Source organism: Anomalospiza imberbis, chromosome 1, assembly GCF_031753505.1.
Source record: "Anomalospiza imberbis isolate Cuckoo-Finch-1a 21T00152 chromosome 1, ASM3175350v1, whole genome shotgun sequence".
Classification (NCBI taxonomy): Eukaryota; Metazoa; Chordata; class Aves; order Passeriformes; family Viduidae; genus Anomalospiza; species Anomalospiza imberbis.
The window spans coordinates 81,825,979-81,846,783 of NC_089681.1; the positions used below are offsets into that span (position 1 = coordinate 81,825,979).

General features: G+C 37.1%; 1 protein-coding gene across 4 annotated transcripts in view; it reads right to left on the reverse strand.

The window, feature by feature from the left end:
- The window catches only part of DROSHA (drosha ribonuclease III), a 73,350-nt gene that overhangs the window by 28,844 nt on the left and 23,701 nt on the right, over window positions 1-20,805 (reverse strand). For all 4 annotated transcript variants that reach the window (XM_068197438.1, XM_068197460.1, XM_068197445.1 and 1 more), the window contains 7 exons: window positions 19,523-19,692; window positions 14,830-14,954; window positions 11,385-11,484; window positions 8,356-8,463; window positions 3,870-3,977; window positions 1,357-1,495; window positions 621-681 (listed from right to left, as the gene is read on the reverse strand). In XM_068197438.1, coding sequence (XP_068053539.1) covers window positions 621-681; window positions 1,357-1,495; window positions 3,870-3,977; window positions 8,356-8,463; window positions 11,385-11,484; window positions 14,830-14,954; window positions 19,523-19,692 — 811 coding nt within the window. The remainder of the gene's footprint in view (window positions 1-620; window positions 682-1,356; window positions 1,496-3,869; window positions 3,978-8,355; window positions 8,464-11,384; window positions 11,485-14,829; window positions 14,955-19,522; window positions 19,693-20,805) is intronic.

The following is a 20,805-nucleotide window of genomic DNA, read 5'->3' on the forward strand; positions in this document are numbered from 1 at the left end:
TTTCTTGCATTAGCTTTGTGAGCTTTGTGTATTCAACTTCAGCTCAATATGGTGCCTGTGGCTGTAAACTACATCTAAAACTGTCTTAAACTATATTTATACATACAGAATTTTTAGTGGTCATTTACGGATTATTGCATTAAAACATTAATGGGTTTTGCATCTGTCTTTAAATTGGAACGGTAAATCAGCAAAGCCCATGTTCAGCACCACACTTCTGTTAACAAGGTGCCATGACAGGAAGGTGCTACTGTGAGAAAACAGTAAAATTGGATGAAGAATCCAATCTATAGCACTGATAACAACAAAAACAAATCTTATTTTTTATTCTACAGAAAACAAAAATGTACCCTTTTAGTCCTCTTCATTTCAAGGATCAACAAAAATGATAGAGTTATCTGTTAAAACCTTCCTCAGATGTTTTCTGCAGGCATGACCAAACATTTACTATGTCACTGCTAATGGAGGTTCAGCACAACTTCATAATATAAAAGTCAATTCAAAATGACTTTTCACTTCAACTATTTGCCAAAGCTGCTGCTGACAGTAAGTTGGGTTGTTTCTATTAAATATCTCCCTCTGCAGCAGCTTCCCTACTTGCAAACAACTATTTTTATTACCTGGAAGGAGCTGGATCATCCTGTCCCAAACGGGACATAATATTTATCAGGGTGTTTATCCCTAAAAACATAAACAATGCACTATTAAGTAAACAGCCACTAATTCACTTTGAATAAATGTAGAAAACAATTACTCAAAATGTTACTTTGTAATTGCTGTACACAATATTATCCTGTTATTTACAGGGCTCATTACATAAAATATAATCCTTACCAATGCTCTCTGCCTAACTGCCCACAGTCCCATTAAAACAGTATTGAATTTTTGCATTCAGGGAGCCAAAAAATACGACCTTTGCATGAAAAGGACATTCTAGACATTACATAAGCAACAAACAATTTACTTAATTATCACTGAATTTACTTTAAAGGGGTGAGGAATATTTTGCAGCAGACAGACTACATGTTCACATTCGTAAGACACATTTACAAAATATATTCCAGATCATTCACTATGTTGAGGAGCAAATTAAGAAAACAGTACTTGCCAAAAATCTAAGCAAATACATCCTCCCATTTATTGCCCTTCCTTGTTCTCAGCTCTTTACTCATTGACTAATTTGCAAAATCCAGTCTTTTAGAAAGACCTCACCGATGTCTGCATATAATAATTGAAATTCTCTACTGAAGGCATCTCTCAAAAGAACAATGGCCAAGGAAATGAAATGGAACAAAGGGTGTTCTTATTGATTAAGTGTGTCGTGAGAGAAGAATGTTAGTGGTGTAAACAGCATACCTTTTTTTCTCATGTGTATATGGTGAACTTTTCTATCTCCATACTTGGGCTGTCGAATTCCACAGTTGGATAAGGAATTTCTGGCATGATCTGGATTCATCCCAAAATTTAAATGATGGCTTGGGTGAGTCATGGCAAGCTACAGTGTAACACATAGAGGAAAAAAAAGGGTTAAATGTCTTTTTGCAAATGAAAGAAAAACATTATCTTAGACTGGTAGCTAGTAATAGTTATTTTTCAATTTGAAGAAAGGTTACAAAGTGATGCAGTCAATCAGAAACTTGGTTCCAGCAATTTAAATGTAGGGTGAGCTATTTCAGATGTCAGAAAGAAGCAACATTTATGCTCAATCATCAATTTAACTAATTAACTTTCATCATTTTTATTTCTTTAAAGAAAAAATTAGAAAGAGAAAAATTAGAAGAGAAAAAGCATGAACTGTCAATTTGCCTTAAGACTTTTGCTTACCAGCTTTGCTGACCTGATTTCAATACATTTGCTTGTTTAAAAATATATTCAGTCTAACACTGAAGTATGAATATTCATATTAAAAAAATATGCAATTAAAAGAGCTTCTCAACCATCCATATTTACATTACTTAAGTATCTATAAAACTCTCATAGCTCAAAAAATGAAACAACAAGAAGTACATTATTCTTGGCAGACTTAATCACAGAAGAACTCTTTCCCTCATGACTATAGAGGACTCATTCTTGAAATGGAAGAGGAATGACAGGACTGGTCCTCTGTTTTACCTTTGTACCACCAAGGATTACCAAAAGCTTACTCTGCTGCTGACACCACCACTGCAGAAATGGCAGCAGTAAATAGAACTACAGCTTGATTTTCAGAAATCCATCCTGCAAACTCATAGCATTTCTCCTTCTTTACACATACACAGATCAAAATATTGCGCTTGTATAAAAGTATCTGCACACAAAACTTGCGTATAAACAAGAGGGAACACTGGAAAATGCAAGTTGCAGAAAGTTACTTCTGACCCACATGCAGGACTGGTGCTGCAGACTATGAGCAAAGACATTCAGTAATTCACCCAAACACTGTCTATTGCTTTCTAAGCATAAAACTTAAGGAGTAAAATTATATTTAATCAACAATAAGAACTTCTCCAAGTCCTTTTTAATTCCTTGATAGAATTACTAAGTTTGTTGTAATTGCACATTCTCAAATTCTGCTCCATCTGGACTACATGACACATTACAGCTTTTCTGAATAGATAATTCAGTGTAATCTTTTTTTAACCTGCTTGTACTTTAAAAAATATACCATGATAAAATAGATAACAATCAATGCAGAATTATACATCTAACATTGCCTATGCTCAAGCAGACTACTGATACTATATATACATTTTTTAAAAGATCTTCCTGTTATTGAAAATTGCTTTTAGGTTTTAAATAAGTGAGTGTAGGGACAAAGCACTAAAAAGCACATTTGTTATAACCAAACATGGCTTGATTTTTATGCTCTCATTTCTTTTTGATTAGAATTTACTTGTTGGTTTGTGTGCTTGGCCTCAACACTTTGAAAGTTTCCATCACTGCATTTTTATCTTTGACATTAAAACAAAGACAACCTGCCAACAACCAAATCCTAGAAAATGTTCAATGTTTAATGTAACTTGCAGTAGGAAAAAGCCTGGAAAACAAATTCTAGAAACCAGAAAAGCTGTGAGAAAAGACATTTCCTTAAAATAATTTGGGAGTAAAATCTGTAAAGAAATACAAAAACTGCCATGTTTTGAATTTAGTTCAGTCATTGGAGAGAGATGACACTTACTTCAGAAGGAAAATCTGAACTGAAGTCCCCATTTTGCTTCAGTAAATTTAGAAAAAGTCTAAGAGGAAAGGGGCCACCATGCAAAGAATCAGCCTCAGAGGTAATCAGTTCCAAACATGCACTAACATAACCTTTTATGATGATCCATGTGACATGGATGCATCTAAAACAAGAACTTCTCCTCTCCAGTTCCTGCTCTTGCTTGTTAATTAAAAAAAAAAATCATCATGTGCTTGCAGAAATCAAGAGCTGAACAGAAGTTTGCAAATTTCTATTCACTAGCTACAAATGCAAAAAAAGGGAAATGTTTTAACTATTCTCTTTTGGAACAACTGGCTATAAAAACAAGAAGCAGGGCACTTACATACACTCATATGCAGAACAACACTGTATTCTCTATAAATACCTGAAAAAAGGAACTTACCCAGAAATGAGTACTTGACAGTCTTTTCAGTAACTGCATTTTTGTCTTGCTACACATTACAAGCAAATCCAGATCTACCATGGGAGCAAAGGTAGGTGTAATATCTATGTGAACAATAGATATCTCTATTTAGAAGTCTCTTGGGAAAACTGAAACTTTCGAAAGATCTGCAGTACAAGTAATCTGGTCCATCCAAACTGTGGCAATGCTGTGCATTTCAGCACTATGGATGAACTCAGTAATATCATGGAGAGAAACTACCAAGATGTTGGGGTTTTCATATCTTACCTGCAGCAAGCACCTATCTCTAAAAGTGTAGCCTATCAATTTGTCCAAGTGCATCAGACACTGATGGTAACGGACATGGTGGGTGAGGACAGGAAGCATCATTGCGTGCTGAAAAAATAAATGTGATAAGCAAAATCATTCAACTTTAGTGTATTGAGAATTCAGTTGACTGAGCTAAAAATACAAACACTTCCCAATTGTTACAACATCTAGTTTACTGTTTTGGTTTAAATGAGGAAAAAAAATCAGTTTCCCATCCTTCACTTATCAAAGCACTTAATTAATCATATGTTTTTATCTCCACAGCCCTGCCCAGACTAAAGGAATAAATACATAAACCCAGTCTTCAACTTAAGCAACTTAAGTAACAGCAAATTTCAAGAAGCTATGACTGAATACAATGCTTTATGTTTGTACCTTTTCATTTAACACCCTGCATCAAAAATGAAGAAATAGCACTTCTCCTCTGCCTCAATACATTAAGGAAGAAACACTTTACACCACTTTAGCCAGCTTTCAACAAATAGCAGTAGTTACTCAATTTTCAAGCACAGTTGTACCTTGCTTCACTTCCTTTTGAGGAAGAATTATGGGATTTTTGAAATGCTGTAGTCTGGCACATTTAATGTGCTAAAAATATCAGAAAGGTTGCTGTTTGTTTAAGACACAATGTTTTTCTGTTGGGGAAAATGTCAATAAAATTGAAAAAACAACAACTATTTTGTAACAATGGCAGTCCCCCTCTCTCAGTGTTTCAAAGGAATTCTCCACTAATACTGACTTCAGATGCATCTGGGTTGAAATAAGCAATTATTATAGTTTATCTGTAGAGTAGTATAGCAAGTATGATATCTACATTACAATTCTTGCATAAGAATGAAGAGAGAAACAGGAGAAATGCAGTATTTGAAGACTTTTATGCATGTGAGCATTTGTGAACTAGTTTTTTCTAATTGTTCCTTTTATTGACATGACATGAATGTATTCAAAATAAAGGTGTGTTTTAAGGGCATTAAAACCTGAGGGCTGTCACAATTAATTCAGAAAAAGGATTGTGTATGATTAGAGGAAATGAGCGTATAGGATGAGGAGAAGCAAGAAAAACAAGCACACAAAGTAGATGATGTATAATTTACAGAATAAAGGCTGTTACAGATTTCTGCAGGTTACTAACGACAGAACAGCAGAAAATACAAACTGGTGAATGTTACAAGATCAAAAATTAACACTAACTAATGGCAAGACTTTCTGTTTAAGTAAAAGACCATGAAATTCCTGACAACTGAACACAGGGCTGGAAGGTAATCACAGAATCATTTAGATTGGAAAAGATCCTTAAGATGATTGAGTACAACTGCTAAAGTAACACTAAACTAAAGTAACACCAACTATGTCCCCCAGACCTTTAAAAATACCTTCTGGGATGGTGACTTCACCACTTTCCTGGGCAACCTGTTACAATGCTTGATCACCTTATCTGCAAAGAAATTATTCCTAATATCCAATCTTAAACCTCCTTGGTACAACTTGAGACCATTTCCTTTTGTCCTGTCACTTGCTGCCTAAGAGAATACACCATCTCCCCCTGGCTACAGCCTCCTTTCAGGCAGTTGCAGAGAGTGATTTGGTCTCCTTTGAACCTCCTTTTATTCAGGCTAAACACCCCCAGCTCCCTCAGTCACTTCACATCAGACTTGTGCTCCAGACCCTTCACCAGCCCCAGTGCCCTTCTCTGGACACACTCCAGGCCCCTCAAAGTCCTTCTTGTATTGAGGAGCCCAAAACTGGACACGGGATTCAAGGTGCAGCCTCACCAGTGCTGGGTACAGGGGACGACAATCCCTGCCTTGCTCTTGCTGGCCACCACACTATTGCTGATACAGACCAGGATGCCCTTGGACTTTTTGGCCACATGGGTACAAGCTGGCTCATGTACAGCCAGCTATTGTCTAGAAACTCTTCCCTGGTCCTTTTCTCTCAGATGAAAAAAACAGCTAATATGCAAGAAAAAGACTCCCTGGTTCTCCAAATGGTAGAGAAATATAAAACCACTCTAAGTAGAATTAGGAAGTGTTATTAGGAAGTTTTATTTTGTTATCATGCCACTCATTTACAATTTTTTGGGAGTATTTATAAGAACATCCCTTTTACCTCCATATAAACTGTACAGGTGCGCTTCCTATGTGTTCCTTCATGGAAGGAATTAAATGAAACACACCAAAACAACCAAACCTGAAACTGTTTCACAGGACAACTGTGCTTACCTGCCTCTACATTCCACCGTACTAGACAGAAAGAGTCTCCTCAAGCAACGCTTAACATTCTTTACACCAATACATGTGTCCCTGCATTTGAGGACTGAGATACCAAGTTTCAGACTTTTATCAGCTGTGGTGCAGTGAAAAAAGAATTGACCAGACGCCTGGGAGCACACAGAAAGACTTTAATTTGACTCTTGAAGTTATAATGACAAAATGCTGCTTTCCATGCACTAACTATTTGATCGACTGATAGATTCAATCAACATCCATCATCTTGGACTATGGCTATTCAATGTTTCTGATGTTTTATGTATTTATCTCTGTAGAATAGATGTTTTTAAAATATGTATGATTTCGAATATTTTGCATGTCCTTTTCTTGCTGCAGCTAGCACGGCAAGGCAGACACTCTCTCAAGTGACTCATCCCCGAGGACAGCAAGTGCTCCTGACCTGTAGCTACTAAGTGGAAGCAGGTGAGCTAAAATAGTTTGGAATGCATGAGTTGCTGAACACTCTACACTGCTGTTGAGGGTTCACTAGCAACAATGGTGTGGGTGGAAAGGGGGAACAGAGGTGGTGTCTTCTCAGCATGGCCAGATCCTGTAACACAGTGTATTAAGTGTTGCCCAGCTCAGTGGTCAAGTACTGCACTGGATATACTGATAACTTCAAGTGAGCCTGTCAGAACTTACACATTTTACACTTTTTTTGAACATTCCACTCACCATTTTTCCTCCCCTTTCAAGCAGTTCATTTCTCAGACAGCAAAGACCAGTGTCATTAAGGCTACATGGAACTCAGAACAAGTGTAAGCAAACACAAGTGGCTTAAAAGAGTTTGAGTCTTCTAAACTGCAATGCTTTTAAAAGCAGTAATTTTAAATCACTGCACTTGGGCTCTGCCCCCAGAGCTGATTTATGCATATTTAGTTTTAGTCTTCTTTAATCTGGGAAAAAACATGTAGCAACAGCAGCAATCTTTCATTTTACATACAGTTGCCTATTCTTGGCCACTCAAAGAAATCAAATCAAAGGACCTTCATACCAGAACTGGCTGATTTAGATGTTACAGCTGCAGATGGGCACAAAAACCGTGAAACAGCTTTACTTTTATCATTCTTTGGTGTTTTGCTGGCCTTCAACAAAATGAAACAGGAATATTCAAGACATTAGGAGATGAATCACAAAAGCTATTATGAATAACACAGAACAGTTTCAAAGTGCCTAAATTGGAAATTTACACTGTTTACTTAAGCTGTAGAAATATATACAGTTCACAACAAAAAAATTAGGAAAGGGCTGTGATGCTCCTGAGCTATGTGAGGAGATATTGTGTCACTATTCTTCTTCTACTTCAGAAGCAACAGTAGAATCACAAGAAATGTTTCAGATGGAAGAAAATCAATTTTAGTTACTAGCATTTCTCTCACTCTAGAATTTCCCCCTTTGGCCTGACCAGACTTCTAAGATTACAATGGAATTTCTACCTATACCCTTTCCTAGCAACCTCCCTACCTTATACTTCACATTGGTAAGCTAATATTAAGTTTCATGTATTTAACTCTTAAATAACACCACCAAAACAACGTCTACAAAATAATGCAAGTATATCTCTAGCATAATTATTTGGCTGTTACTACTACTCAAATTTTACTAATACAAAATTAAATAAAAATTGCATTTATTCTTATCATATCACAAAGCTGGTTGCTGTCAACTGCTTCAGAATAGGATCTGACAGAGAGATGTTCCTTGGAGATGTCATGCATATGAAACAGAGTATCTGAAAGATACCTTTCTACTGAGGCTCACCTCAAAAGGTAATTGTGATGGGGTTTTAGCGGTTTTTTACTTTCTTTCAAATAAAAAGATATTTCTTCATGCTTTACTGTAAAATTTGGGGTGTTTTTAAATAGAAAAATAAAATTAAAATATCTAAAACCAAGCCAGTTGATGGATTAACAGCTCCACAGTGGACTCAACATTTGGCAAACCTCCAGCCTCAAACTGGCCATTCCTAACCTCTCTCCCTGGCACTCATCAATCCCTGGCAGAAAATTTTAAATTACCTTTTTTGTGTGTATAGAAGGGGTGAGCAGAACACCAGAATAGCTCCCTAGATCAAGAGATATTATTTCCAATTTGGTTCTTCAGCCTAGAGGAAACCCTTGCAAAGGTAAATGGCAGCTACCAAGAAAGAAAATACATCTCTTGGGTTCAGTCACCTGGCAGACGTCAGAGCGTATCCCTGTTTTCCAGAATCCTTGGCTGCTCAACTCCACGGTCACTTCACGTCTCATTGTGTTCTTCTGGCGAATTTTCTGCAGTGCTTCCTAAGCAGGGAGAGAACAGAGCTCCTGTGAAGAGCTCGCTACAACAAAGCACAGCAATGCACACACCAGTGCATTCACAATACCCATGTAAGGTTCAGTTTTGGTGAGCACTTTCTAAGGCTAGCACAGATGTGATAAGTCCCAGCTACAGACTGTCAGATGTGTTGGAATACAGTGCAGGCAGGGGATTTTGGTAGACCAAGGAGAGAACAGAGGTGACTACTTATTTTTTTACTGCAAATAACAAAACAAACCAGCCCAACTCATACATCCAAGATGACACATGAGTAAGGTAAAGTCCTTACAATGAAAGTACTTTATTTACTAGATGTACAAAACAACCTCTTCATTCATGTCCATCACTGTGAGTACTCCTGGTCTGAACATTCAGGAGCAAAACAGGCTTTGCTTTGTCATCTTGGCTACTTTGCAACAGTTCCTGTTCAGCTATGCCACTCTGCCCAGCCTGGGAAAGGGGTCAGCACTCACCAGTTCTGGAGACTATGCTGATTAAAATCCACTAATTTTATTTCAATAAAAATTATTAAAAAAATGTTTTACTTTGACCACTGGCTATTTTGGTGGTGTGCAAATAGTTTGTCTCTAGAAACCATGAAAGGGTCAGAATCATTAAAAGATTTTGACAGTATCATTGAAAGAAAATATTTTCTGTAAAAATGAAATGAAAGAAAAACAGATAAAATAAATCAGCCCTGGATTAGAATCTCTTGGTTCCAATACTATAAAGCCCTGGGGTGTGCAAGCTGCCCACGCAGCATGAACTAACCCCTCAGTGCTCTGCCTTCTTCAGAACACAGAGCTCTTCAAAGCTGCAACACATCCTGCCTTTCCCTCTCCTTTTCATTACAGGGCACTTGCTCAAAGCTGTCTCTTTCCAGCTCCCAGTTCGAAGCCTGTGAGCATACCTGGGCAAGAACAGGCTCTGTTTTCTGATTTGCAGAGACTCACAGAGTAGTTCCAACAGGTGCATCTGTCCAGACACAGATTTATCAAACCTCAGACACCTCCATAAAGCGGTGTCTAGGGTAGGACGCTAGATAGCCCTGGCTCCTTTTATATTCAGTGAAGGGAATAAATGGCTTCAAAAATGCATTTCTCCCTCCACTGACTTCAAAGTGAGCCTTCAGGTCCTAATTTATGCACCTGCTGTAAATGCTTAAAGTTAGGTTAGAGGAACAAAGCCCCAGGCATGACCTTGTCACAAATAATATCACTCTACAGCCTTACAGTGGTGGATGACTGATGGTAGAGGGAACAGAGATGCTGCCAGCACTGCACCCCTTGTGCATTGTCAAAGGTGTGTCATTGAGTTTTTCTGAGAAAGGTGCTACAGTGTTTGCCAGACCTGGCTGTATTTCAGTCTGACTGGCTCAGAAGCACTCCATAATATATGACTCATAATCTTTAAAAGCCCATGTACCAGTCAGGTACAGTCCTACAGTTTCTTCTGAGTTACTGACACCTCTACTGGCAAATATATGGATTATCCTCACACAAAGTTTCTGCTTCAGCCCTGTATGCCTCTCTCTTGGCAAACTACTTGCAAAACTTGTTATCCTAGATAATACAGTCTAGAAACAAAAATCAGCAGTCCACAGCAAGTGCTAAATAACAAAGGAACGTTTTAACTTCTGGAGCAAAATATGATCACTCCCTTACAAACAATCCACTACAATTTTACGAATGAGCTATCCATTACCCTTAATGAAAATATGCCCATAAAACAATGATCTTCTGCTTGCTCAGTGTGCAGCTGTGGCAAACAAAATCACCTCTGTAAGGACAAATATTTTTTTTCCTTTACAACTGTGGCACAGTTCAGTCATAATGTTGTGGGTTTTTTTTTCCCTTTATAAGTAAGGAAGCCAAGAGCTTATTTAATATCAGCATTAAATGAAATGTTTACTAACACTCTTGCTCACATAACAGCGCACTATGCTTTGCAACAACGAAAAACACCAGGTGCAATGTCATATGTATCAAACGCTTTCTGCAACCAAAACTAATTCCAGAAGCGCAATTTCTGAGACTTCCCCAAAAAACTGGGGAAGTCTCAGGAATCACACTCCATGATTCTCAAGCGTCCTTCCCAATTCAGAGTAGTCTATGATTTTAAGAATAATTAGTGTTTCTAATGAATAAATAAAAATACAATACCACTTAATTAAATACCATCCTGTACTCGAGAAGTTAATTTCTCCTCTGTGTATTCTTTAAACAGGTTGTCAAATTAAGAGTGCCTGATAGACAGGCACCAGACAAATTCAAAGCTTCAGTCCATGGGTTTACAGAAACAGGTTGGTTTAGGCTATATTTAGGAGTCTTTGTTTTTCTGCTTTTAATTCCCAATTGGTTGAGCATTTGAACTTAGGAAATGCACTTAGGAACTTATCGCTCATCACTTTGCAGGGAAAAAAAACAAAATGAGAAAAATATCTTGTCTATCATACAACAACCAGATGATTTCAAGTCAAAGATCCTAAGCAATGCCACTATATCACCTAATAAATTATGGTTTATGCACACAAGTGTGGCAGTTTTTATTTCAGAAGAGAAATGTTTAAAATTACGAGCCAGTTAAAAGTACATTAGGAAATAAAAAGTCCTTCTCTATGCTAATTCTTGAAACCATTAATGGCAACAGCTATAAAGAAGTTATGGTTCCATAACAATAATTCCTATAATTGGGTAAAAAATTTGCAGCAGTTTGACAGATGAAGAAAGGAAAAAACCTCCCTTCTATAGCAAACATAGATAAAAATAAAATCTTTGTTAAGAGTCTGGAAAGAAAATGTTTTGCAAAGGATTTCTATTGTTTCCATAAACTGGGCAGTCATGTTGGCTGTATTCCATCCTGAATTACAGTGCTCAATTATCAGTCATAGGAAGGTCCAGAATACCTCTCTTTGTGATAATTTCTGTTTATCAGCCTGTTTGACTTTGGGACTATTAGCCAGTAGGTGACGCAGCTTCACATAACTCTTCCACAGCTTTTGGTATCTGAAGAACAAAACCAGAAAACAAGTATTTTGGTCAGTGAACAGAAGTCTCTCCCTGTTTGTCATTAGGAACACACCAGCTGCTAATAATACACACGACGTACATAAAGAATGTCTACAAGCACCTCTTTGCTACGGAAATACAATAACCTCAAAGCATTTTCTGAGACGTGACAGTGCCTGGGTAGCTGCTCCAGCAGGGTGGGCCAGGTAGCAGAGAGGAGGCATTAGTGTGCAGAGTGAGGTAAAGAACAGCAAAGATCCAGGCAGACCCCAGGTGTCCCAGATACCCACCCATCCTCTCCAAAGGGCCACCTCTGCATGCTGAAAAGACATGCCGGCCCCTTAATTCAGGCAGGTGAAAAGTCCTTCTTCTCCACACGGTTTACCTATCACTCACTGCAAAGGAGTGGCACCCTTCCCCAGGAAGTGTCTGTCCTTACACCAGCTCAAACATTTCAGTGAAGCACATGAGGAAGAGCTATATAAGTCACATGCAAAATGAAGTTACTCTGTGAAAAGTGAAATGAAAGTTTTGTTCCCTATGGGTTTGTGCTGAAAGGAAAGAGCAAGTCAAGTTATTTCTGTGATTGGCACATATTTAAGTTTTCTGGTTTTCTCCAACCATCTAGCCTTTTCTTATTTTGGCAGTGTCTAATTACACATGAACCACAATTACATTTTCCTTGGTGGGAGTCCCTCAATGATCTAGCACAAATATTCACCAAATTTGTAAGAACTTACTCAATTTGATGACATCCCAAAATTATATTCAGCTGCAATTGACCAACAGGTTCAAAAGTTACAATGGGAGGAGCAACAAAGAGAATCGTGACAGGGACCCTCTGTCCTTAGGAAACAATGCTACCTACATTCAAAATGTAACCTCTGTATTCAGGACAATCATAAATCAGATTTTGAATAAGAAGCAGGGAATTACAGGCCAGAGGAAAGAAGTTGACTCAAGTTTTTTTTACTCATATTTACATTATAAAAGAAGATGCCCCCCAGCAACAACTTAGAGCAGTGGTTTTATTAGAAAGTTTTCACATTAGTGGCTTAACAGTCAATTAAGTGGCAGCTCTTTTACTATTTCAAAATCTTCCCAGCATCCCACATTCACAGACACATAAACAAGTATTTGCTTATTGGCATCGTTTCCCTCGTTATTTCTCTGCAGTATTCTTGAATGTATATTCTCTGCCTCTGGAGATACTGATATTTTTTCAGTCTACAAACACATCTGAAATGGTCAATCCATAGATTTTTCTCATGCTCCATTCACTGCACTTTTTCAACCTGCAGAATAGCACATCTATATTCGACAAATCACCATCCGAATAAGAAACATGAGTTAATGAACAAATCAACCAAAACAAAAAGAACAAATGCCTCGAGGAAGTTTCAACCCAAAAACATGAACCTGAAACTGTGAGCTACAATACACATTTTTCTACAAGTATTGATAAGGGTGAAACAAGCTTTGTTATTGCAATTAAGTTTGAGAATTAATAAACATATTACCATTAAAAAAAATTCTGTATTAGAACATCACAAAGAAAGGACACATTAGAGGAAAATCTCTTCTGGGTGCACATACATCAGAGTTAAGCCTGACATTTATGACAGCACCACAGAGGCCTTTCACAAAAAATGCTTTGTTACTTTGATAAAATAAAACATACCTATGTTCTGTAAGCAGCTCCGAGGTTAAAACCCAAAACAAAAAACAAAGCCACAAGTAAATTTTAAAGAAAAAAAATGTGTGGGAAGAATAATTTTTGTCTCTTTATACTATTTTCAATGAAAATACTAGAACTTCACAAATACTAATAAATTCAGCATCAATGTAGAAATAATTCTTATATTTTTGGGTCCATTTCTTTTTTACAGACAAGAAAATTAAAATATAAAGAGATAGGTTTTAAAGATAAAACTCATGATCAAAGCCAAAAAACCCCATTTTATTATCTGGATTAGCACTCAATATTCCTACTTCCTGCCATGCTGGATTTAAAAATCTCAGCAAGCAGTTGCAAAAGAATCCAACTGTCCTACATGCACATGGGTGTTTGGGCCTCAAAACAGCAGATCTGTTGAGCATTTTGCACATAAATCATCCTCTCTTTATACACTTTTGGTTTTAGTATTGTTGCTGTTACTGTTTGTTTTCTTGTCTCATTGCTGTTTCCAGTAAATAATTTTTCTCTCAACCTGTGATCTCTGCCTTTTTGTGTCTCTCAGTGGAAGGAGAAGGGAGTGGCTTGTGGTTCTCTTATTAGTGGGAGTACTAAATTGGGGAATATCACTCCTAAACCACTGCATTGAGGAAAAAGAGAACCTTAACCACACATGCACCAGAGACAGGCTTTATACTGTCATCATGCAGAAAGCAGATGTCCAAATCACCGAAAGAATTCCCTGAAATAATCAGAGATAAGAAAAGAACTGGGAACAAAATCCAATCATCACGTTTGCGTCCCTTCATCAAACCACAGTGAAACAGTATTTCTTGGTCTGCCTGAAGTCCTGATTCCCTCTCCACTCCTCTACATTCCTCCCAAACTCTATCAGGATATAAAAAGCACAGAAAAGAGCTTCCAAGAGCTTCCAAGCTAGGAAACACTATGTAGACATGATCCTTCAAAGCACAGAAAGAGATGATTAAGTAGGATATAGAAGTATGCAAGAAACAAGCATCATAAAGTAATCAAATAGAAAATGGCTATATTATTCCTTCCTAGACTTGAGAACATCTAATTAAACAATAAAGCACCAGCTCTGAAATAAAAATCATTACTTTTGCATATGATGCACAGTAGTACTGGTGAAGTGATTACCTGAAATATTCTCCATGTCAGTAGCATAAGAAGACTCAAACAGTGATTTGAGAAATTTAAAAACATCCATTTGGAGCTGTTTAACAAAATGACCTAAATACATCCTGTAGCTCAGAAGTCTGTATGCTACAGACATTAGGAAGCTTGGGAAACTACTTCTCCTTCTCTGCCTTCCTGTTATGCTATTCTCTCCCAGAAAACCCATCACCGGCCTCTCAGAGAAGTAACATGGAGCTTGAGGAACCACCTTTTGCTGGACCCAGAATAGCTGTTGTCAGGTTAAGAAGTTTCATACCACACATGCATGCATGTTTACATCAGCAGATCCTGAATTATTCCAGAGAAAAAGTTACTCCTCGTATTTTCTAACTTGCAGGAGCTTGTGTCCGATATCATAAGCACTAAGCTTTATACTGGACTCAACTAAGCACATAACCAAGCCCTACTTAAGGCACAAATGACAACAGCAATAAGTTCCTGAACAAAAAGAGAAAAAAGCATCTTACTGAGGATCTCCAGCGTAACTGAGTTGAGCAGGTCGTATCCCAAAGTGCACAATAATAGGGAAAGTAATTACATCAGGATTGAATTGTTCGCGGTCTAGTTGATCAATACGAACTGAGCTGGGCTTCTAGGAGAAGAAAAAAAAAATACAACTAAATTGACATCAGCTTCATGGAAAATTTACTGCCTCAAACCCACACTATCCAGGAAACATGAAGCAACAACATTCCAAACTTAGTAAGATGCACATTAAACTAATCATTAATACTATTAAAAATATTTGGCAACAACAATAACTGGAACAAAGTTAATTGACCTAAGACTCAAAGAAAAAAACAAAAAGGCCTTTTAATTTTAAACATCTGGAAATTTACTTTTACTATTACCAAGAACTTAAAACAACTTTCTCTGGTCAAATACCACACCAGAAAAAAAAATTAGGATTAGCATTCTGGCATCCAAGAACCCACATGCCTGAGCAGTTTGCTAAGATCAGGTTACCTCTCTAATTTTAGTTCATGATTTCCCAAAGCAAATGAAGGCATTATTAGAGCCATTCAATCACACTGACTAAACAGCATTAAAAAAAATATCTGTCACGCTACTCTCAGAAAAGGCTGCTAGGCTGATGTGTACAAGGAGGAAGACAGTCTTGTATAATGAGGAGACTTTTGCCCTTTTAACAGTTCAAAACAGAAGTTCTTTTCATTGTTAAAAAGGACAGCGCAAAAGAAGGCAACTTTTGCTTCAGCTCCATGAATGCAGAGAGTAAGTAATTGCACATCACTGCGGCAGACATGCTGCTCACAGAGCTTTTGATCACTTACCCAGCATATTTAAAAACTCAGCTGAAGGTGCACAGTTTGTCTCCAAGTAAACAACTTCTCCATTACCTGTCAAGCTGCTTTGTAACGTGCCTGCTTTCTCCCCCCTTTGCAATCAGCTGGATGAGGCCAATACATTTTGCTTGTATTAGGTTTCAGAAAAAGGGCATTACTTCTAGTTACCTGCATCTCAGAACTTCTCATTTAGCACTGTAAAGATGCACTCAAAGATGAATTTCAGTGTTACAGAAACAGCTCCCACCATTCTCCTCACAAAACAATAAAAACTGTGTCAAGAGCAAAGCTTTTACCCTCCAAACCACCTTGGTAGAACTGTTCACAGGAATAATTTTCTGCACAGAAAAGCAAAGCCAATTCTATATATGGCCACAGTTTCGATCTATTCTAAAAAGAAAACTTAGTTAAATGCTTGACTTTCAGATACAGAAATATTTTCCAAGGGAAAAATGCTTATCAGCTTCCCTTTAGACAAGATGCCTGAACATAAAGTTATATCTCCTCAGCCAAAAAAAAGATGAAAAAAATATTTATGTTAGTTAATAGTTAACCTACTTAAATTAGTTGAATTTTTAAAATTAGTTAGTTAAAGCTGATGGTTTCACACAACAAAAAGAGAAAAAAGGTCACCCCACAGCACTTCTTATAAAAAAGGATTAGAACAAAAAAAGCCCTAAAGAAAATAATGGGCAAGATTTTACCAGACAGAAAGTTGTTGCCTAAACAAGAGCTTAAAAGTCCTGATTTTTAAGGATTAAGTTAAGTTTATTTTCTAGAGGGTTGGTTTTCGTTTTTTGGGAGATTGCACAAAACCAGCTTGAGAAATATTTGTTTTCTCATAAGTTGTTTGTTGGTTCTCCCCACTCTTAATATTAAATTGAGGAACTTCTCCCATCTGTGTACCCCTAGCAGCCTTGATATACCACTCCTCTGAGAACCAGGTCAGCAAACTATAATAAACAGAATATTAAACAATAATTGCTCTCAATATACCAATAATAATCAATACTATTAAAAAACTACAGACACAATTTAGATACGTCAACAGAGGCAATGAAATACTCCTAAGTGCAAAAAGGACATCTTTCACTATGCATATAGCAGGGTCTGTGCTAAATGTGTGACCTCAGGACTAGTCAAAACCAGATTCCATTTCCATGACACTGCCTTGCAGTTGTCAATCAGTTACACAGCTCTTCACAGACAGCAACCAGGACAAAAGAACTTCTCCAAGATGTAATCACAACTGTTCCCTCACTGACAGTCATGAGAGGGGTGTAGCTGGGTTATGATTTTTTATTTCATTGTGAACACCAGCCTCCTCTCCGGTGCCCTTTCTGAAGGTTAAATGAACAAACAGCAACATACAGAAGCATCACGTAAAAAATTGCACACCTGCAGACAGGATGCAAGCAAATTAGATGTTATTCTTCCAGAGCTTTATCCCTGTGCTCTTTTAAAAGTGCTTTGATAGACTATCCAATAATCACAACCTTGCCTTTAAAGTCATGTCAAAATCAAAGAATTTCTAACAGAATAGAGGCTTGTTATTTTTGTTTCCTACTCCAAATCTCATCAATCAAGGCTCTGCTGACATTAGAACACAATATGAAATAGCATGCAGACGCAGTAGAGAAGTGTATTAATATATACATATATCTATGTAGTAGTGAGAAAACCATCAATATTTTAGAAAGAGTGAATTATGAAAGATGACTAAAATGTGTGAACTTCTAAATTTATTCCAACACAAAGTTTCATTGAACTAATGAAACACTATGAATAAGCAAAATAATTTTAAATAATGCTGAAATACTGTTAGTTGTTTACGTGGGATTTATATCTTATTATAAGTTTTTTCCCTTCTCCATATTGCACTTATATATAACTCACAATGAAAAAAAAAATAAAACACACACACAAAACCCAGATTTGATCACAAGAGGAATTATTGTTTCTGAAGAGATGCTGTGCAACAAAACAAAATTCAGTGTTTTTACTTTGTTGTCTCAAGTGGATATAACTGAATTGAAGAACTGTCATTTTCTAAAGCAGTTTCATATTGTCTCTCCAACAGAACTGTTTTATCTTCTAATGTTGTAAAATGCATAGGTAATAGTTTTATACTCTGTTTTGCACTTACATTCATAATCAGTCCAGTATGCTGCAATGTACAAGAAAAATCCACAAACTAAGAAGAATGTCATTGAAATCTCGAGAGAAAAAACACGTTTGAATGATGCCATTATAACATGACATTTCAAAGCGCTACAGATTTCTTTTATGCTTATATATTTTGATGTCCACACGTCTCTAAAAACGCTGCCTTGTACAATGCAAAGTTTGCCAGTAAAAAAACACACAAGATCTCAGAATTAATGCTAAGGCTCACAAATCACACTGCTTTGTACATACAGACATTTATAGTTCCGTGACACAAGGAAGGAACACATATGCATTCCTCCACGCTAAACAAAAAAGCGAATTTTCAGCTAGCTGAAATCAGCATATCTTCAGCAAAATAACTGAAGTTACATCAGTGCATAGCATTCAGACGCTGACAACTTGTGGACAGGCATGTACCTTGTATCACGGAAACCAAAGGCAAGTTAAGGCTGTTCAGGTTTTCTAACAATTTCTATTATAGGATTCTGGTTTAGCCATCATTTAAAGCAGCTGAGGTAGAATTTTCCACAGTGAGAGTTCACATGTATTTCTGTATTTCACGTTTCCAGAAACAGCCTAATTTTCTTGTTGTTTCAAAAGTTTTACTTCACTCAGAATGAAATCAAGGGGAAAATTATCTGACCCAAGTTATTATTAGCTTATTAAGTAGTTTACTAATGAAATGTTGCCATACTTAAAAATATAAACTGGAAAAATGTATTTAGCATGTCACCATGGCTGCAGTTTGGGGACAGGTTTTTCAGTTGAAAAACTAGATTCCTTCTTAGGCATGGCACCAAGTTACACTTTTTCTTCAGAAACTAAGAATTTGAGCTATAAGCAAAGGAGGAAAATGAAGTCAGAAAAAGGAAGGTATTACTACTGAGAAAGGTGCATATCAGTCTCAAATATTAGGTCCAAAATATGACTCTTAGATAGCCCTTTGCGATACTGGCCAAACTATACAAATACACTCCTGCAGTTTTTAGTGGGCATTCATCTATTCTTGTGACCCACATTTCTTAAAGGAGAAAGTCAGAATAATGGCCTTATTCACATACACACCAGAGTTGAAAGGAGATGTGTTCAGAGAATATGTGCTTTAAAATACCAATTGTTCCAAAAATAATAAGGCCACAGAGGTTTCAAACAAGGCACTGAAAATTATTACATGCATTAATTAATGTACACAAAATTCCTCAGTGTAAGAGCAAAACAGAAAAAACGTGGAAAAAACTACATAGGCAGAAAACACCTTTTCCATATTCAAGCCAGTGTTAAGACAGCACACATTAAATACAGCTGTCAATAGGGGGTCAAATGAGGAAGAGGAAAGTAAATACCAAATAGTTATTATTTCTCTGGTGCTGTGTCTGGGAAAAGAGAATGAGATCATGCACATAAAGACTGTCCAAGAAAGTAGGAAAGTTTTATATACATAAAATATAGCTCTTCCTTTTAACATGCACATTGAAACAGAGCCTATTTAAAAATACACCCTTTAGTACAGCAGCAGAGGGTACAATTCAGGGTTGGAACCAGTCAATAAACCGTTCCTATGGGAATCTGCAACTTCCACTGGTCACCTTTTCCTGTTCTAATTTAGCCTGTAACAAACTCTCTGAAAGAAGACATGTACGTGTAACTGGATTATTCAAAAAACAAAAAAAAAATTTATTTGTTCTACCATGCCAGGGCTGGTAACGATCATCCCTTTGCATTCTTCTGCATATTTCTGCCATTCCAGTTCTTCCCACTGAAGCATGTTGGCAATCTCCTCTTCAGGCACAAGAGCTTTACTGCATCGTAACAAGTACAGAAGAATCTGATGCATTGAGAGTACTTCTTTTCCTCCATCTTAAAACCATAAATAAAAAAAACACATTTCAAGATTCATTCCTAAAGCATGAGCATAAGAGAAAATATGCAGAACACAAAGCATTTGTATGAGCAAAATAAAATGCAAAATGCTTATATGATTTGACAAATATGAAGGCAAATGTTTTACTGATGAATACTGCTCAGGCATAAACACTTTGCTAACTATGGCAGTAATAGTAATGGTGGCAAGGGTAACAGTTCCATTGTACTGTAAGCTTGAAGTTTCTAACTTGCCTGAATAAACTTTAAAATGAGTAAGCAAAACAATCAGTTATGTTGTCCAGTTAAATGTTCCTTTTCAAAATGTTATCATTATTTTCACAACACCAGTTAAAAAGCCTTTAGGTGTTATGCAGCTTTTTTAAAGTACATTCAAAATTTGACAGGATACTTCTGAATGAATGTAGTAAGCTATCCCTGCACTTTAAACTCATCTGTAGTGCTTACATGCCATAACTGCAGTAATGAAGACTAAAGAGCCTCATGCTGTCTTCCGTCACTAAATCAATCAAGGGCATGTGAAAATTACTAAACACCTCCGAGACCCCAGGAAAAATGCACAGCAAAGGCTGCTTGTAACAAAAGAAAACACTATAATCTGACTGGCTTCAGGTAGCGAGGTACAGATGTGAATATGCAAACAGGGAAGGTAAGTGATGGTCCTGACAGATCACCACTCAGTGATCACTCAGATCACTGACTATTCAAATCCAGGAAGTCTGCTCATGTCAGTAAAAAGTCACTGCATGTTCCCACAATGCTTTAATTTTGACACAAATCTCTCTAATTCCCTCCTTTAATAATAGTGCTAATTTGCAGGTATGGAGGCATCTTCAAGTTTCAGCTCCACAGATCACACACACTGATTTCCCTCCCTCAGGGAGCAGAAACAATCTCCTGAGCATGTTCTCTCTATCACCACACCCACAAAAGAGAAACGGTGACAAACCAGAAGTAAAACCTTAGAGCAATATGGGGGATGACACCACAGCACAAGGAGTGTGATCCCAGGCACGATGGAAAAGCCTTGCAGAGCTGCTGCACAACAGCAGCACTGTGTAAGATGATGTCCTATACAAGGGATGTGAG